The sequence below is a fragment of the Adiantum capillus-veneris genome, chromosome 17 (genome assembly GCF_014529385.1).
Source record: "Adiantum capillus-veneris isolate H3 chromosome 17, ASM1452938v2, whole genome shotgun sequence".
Lineage (NCBI taxonomy): Eukaryota > Viridiplantae > Streptophyta > Polypodiopsida > Polypodiales > Pteridaceae > Adiantum > Adiantum capillus-veneris.
Window position 1 is genome coordinate 141,609,855 of NC_140947.1, and position 3,662 is coordinate 141,613,516.

The following is a 3,662-nucleotide window of genomic DNA, read 5'->3' on the forward strand; positions in this document are numbered from 1 at the left end:
GAAATTCCAAGATGTTTGGTCCCTTCGCTCTTTGAGAAGCAATTGATTACATTTGCATATGTAGAGTACACCAATCAAAACAATGCAGCTATGGCTTAGCCATGGACTACCACGGGTAATCAACTAGTACATCATAAAGACTACTAAAGATGAAAACGTTCACATATGAAGCGTCTATAAACGTAGGAGCAAATAGCTTTGCGAACTTATTAAGTTTGAGCTTATATTTTATATTTGAATGTACCTCGTGATACATATGTAAACTGCATTTGTTTGTGAATAAGGTTTCAATATTGCTATAAAATAACCCTTGCTTTGATCTGAACACCCCAAAATTAATTAAAACTAAGGTAATCTCAAAGTTATAAAGTAAAGAATAGCATGCTGAAGCAAGACAGAATTAACATTATGTAAACAAATTACTTGAGGACCAACTCTGTGTGTGTGTGTGTGTGTGTGTGTGTGTGTGAGAGAGAGAGAGAGAGAGAGAGAGAGGGATGATTTAATTTATATAACAAGTCAAAGACAATATACAAGAATGCACCAACAAATCAATCATGGCTTGTTGGCTCTTCATGAAATCTCTCTTTAAAAATGGCGTAATTAATGGGCCTGTCTTCTTCCCTCATGAGTACTCTTTGCATTATTAATGCTCATTTCATTACAGACTTGGCAAATTAATTTTTTTGCTGCTTCAGATAAATATTAGCACGAGCCATTTCCACCATCATTTGTATTCTGCATGTCCCGCCCAGTACTATGGTCAGTGTTTTCCTCCTTGCTAGTAGCAGCTTCAAAAGAATCGTCATGTAATTGGGTGACAGCGCTGGACATAGTACTGCTGCTTCTGCTGCTGCTGCTGGTCATGGTCGCCTTCTTCTTTGCAAGCTGGATGAGGGTGTCCATGGCATCTCTGAGAGTTATGTTGGGGAGGAGATAATCGGCCAGCACGTTGGGGGCGCCACAGAAGCAGGTGAGATGGTAGGAGAAGAGGTGGCCACGGATACATGTGTCGCAGAAGCTTCGGAAGCAGCACTTGGAGGCAATGACTGCCTCCTTCATCACATGCTGGCAGAGCGGGCATCGCAGCTCCGGTGGCAGAGAGGTCTCATCGACCACAGCGTGGCGATCCCGAGGGGCTGAGATCGAGCTATGATCTTGTGCCGACAACGTAGGCGTAGTACTTGTGGTAGGAATTACGTTGGCCAGCTCTGTGAGGAAGGCTTGCTCATCAGGAAGACGAGCGGGGGGTCGGGAGCGCTTGAGGGCAGCTGCCCTGTCGAAGGTTGGATCGCCATGTGTGGGGCAGAGGTGGATGAGATGCCCTGGCACGTGGCATCGGTGGCAGACGTAACCGGGCGGAGGAGGGGGCACGTCCATGGCCAGCTCGGGCGCCGGCATATAGTTGTAGCTGCTCACATCTTTAATTGTCTGTGTAGATGTTGAGGTAGGGGTTAATCGAGTATGCTTATTCTTGTTTGAATATAATTGCTGCCCTGATCGTTTCCTGATGAGCTGGGTCTGCCATTGAGCAGCCCAACCATCGACAAATGCTTGGATCTTTTCATCTTCTTCTTCAACGGCGCTGGGCGAGATGAGACGTTGATGACAATCGCTGCTGAGTACTTGATTGAAGCTGACTGCGGGAAAGGGTTTCACGGCGTGCAGGACGCAGGTGGCTGCCATATTATATATAAATTAGAATCTCGATGAGCTACACGGCGACAGATCAGAGGACGGGATCGCAAAATGATCACTTCAATTGGTGGCGCCTGATCTTCATTTTATAGCCTGCGCCGCGTCTGCTTTTGCGAGTTGCTTTCGGCTTTTGCAGGTACGCGTACAAATTCAAGCAGCGTTGGTAATACGCAACGGAAATCCCAAGCAAGCAATGCGACACGTCACACGGTTGACATATAATAATGAATTTCAAAAAGCTGCTTTCAAGAGATCCAAAATTCCCCTCTAATTTGTGGAGATTCCCAAAACACCCCTCAAAGACAATTGAGATCCGTTTTTGAGTGCTTAGCATGTAAATTGTCACAAATTAAAAAAGACAAAAAATAATGAAGCAATTCATCTCCAAAGCCTACATAACCAACTCAAATTCTAGTTTTAGCATCTTGTATTGATAAACAATCGTTCTTCTCATGAGAGAGCTACAAATTCTTTTATCTTTGGAGATATAATTTAATCTCACAACGAAGGGTATTATGGAAAACTTGAAGGGCATTAATATGTTGGGAATTGATGACAAAACATTGGAGGTATTTTGGGAATTTTTGAAATTTGAGGGGTATTTTGGTAGTCTTCCCCTGATAAAATGATGCCTAATAACCCCTGAAAACCACTCATTGTATTTCCTTGAAGCAATCCACAGTTGACATGCCCTTTTTACAATTAGGCCCTCATACTCTGGCAGTGCTAAAAGAAAACTATAATCCCACCTACAAATTATGAGAGTTACCTCTAAATTAAATATATTCTACATTCGAAGGTGAAACAGCCTACGAAATTGAGAGGAATTTAGTGGAAAAACATTCAAATATAGTCAAATCACCTCTAACATTTCCCATATGTAGGTTACCCTCTGGTGGAGATGGCAAGCTTGTGTGCTCTGTATGTTGCCCATTCAACACACTTTAATTTCATCCTTCCCTACACTTTTCTCCCCATATCAAAAATTACATCATCGCCCACTCAGATCTGGCTGTCATAGTTGCATCCAAATGAATTAATCTACCCTTGAAAAACTCTTTTAGGTTCAAGGACAACCAAATTCATTTCAATGATTCCAATGGGACTCATAGCGGAGACAACGGCAACAAGACCCAAATATATAGAGACTTGTCAATAGTATACCAACCAAAATAGGTCATGGTGCTCAATAGAAATCTCATGATTTTCCTAAATGAACAAAATAGCTCGCTCTATACCTACCGAGCTTAAGAGGTCAACAATGGCATCTATAAAGAACCATTGCAAGTTTGCATTCCACTTCTACAACAAATCAAAATGGGTAGTATCAAATTATGAGGTTTTTTGAATGAGATGAACATGATGAAAAAAAACTTATGACCTTTCTTTTTGTATGAGAAAACTTCTTGATATGTAAACAACTCATTAGGGCCAAAAACGACTCAAAAAGGGTTGTTTGTTAATTTAAGGATTAAGGAATAGTCCAATAGTTATTTGACACGTATACAAAAGTATGGCACTCTTGTCTCCTCTATTGTGGGTTTTGGTGGTCCTATTTTGACGGAGAACCGCTAAATGTCTTGATCACAAGGCTGAAACTGCTATATTTAGGTGCTTTCGACGAGAGAGCTCATTAAATTTGCGGCTCAAAGCAATGAAGTCTCATCTTTTATTCTATTTTATATTTTACAAAAGCATTGTCAAAAGATACGAAATCTATGTCAGAAGGCTCTCAAAACAAGAGCATTAATGACAAATCACTTACTTTTTTCAAACGTATACCTTTCTCGCTCTCTAGTTTGTGAGAGGTTTTAAGTCTTTCCGTCTATACTTTCTTTCTTCTTTAATCTCTGAGTTTCCATGGCTTCTTTTGCACATCGCCCTTCACATAACATAACTTCTTGTGACTTTCATAACATTAGAGAGGATGGTCTTTGGAAGTCCATATCTTTTCGTGTGAATGA

At 41.2% G+C, this 3,662-nt stretch overlaps 1 protein-coding gene across 1 annotated transcript; it reads right to left on the minus strand.

Annotated features, from left to right (window-relative positions):
- Positions 1–506: 506 nt before the first annotated feature.
- On the minus strand, positions 507–1,729 carry LOC147438213 (E3 ubiquitin ligase PQT3-like). Its single transcript, XM_086486092.1, has one exon. It carries the CDS (start codon positions 1,684–1,686, stop codon positions 706–708), a length of 981 nt encoding a protein of 326 aa, XP_086342218.1. The 5' UTR covers positions 1,687–1,729; the 3' UTR covers positions 507–705.
- Between the last annotated feature and the right edge of the window lie 1,933 nt (positions 1,730–3,662).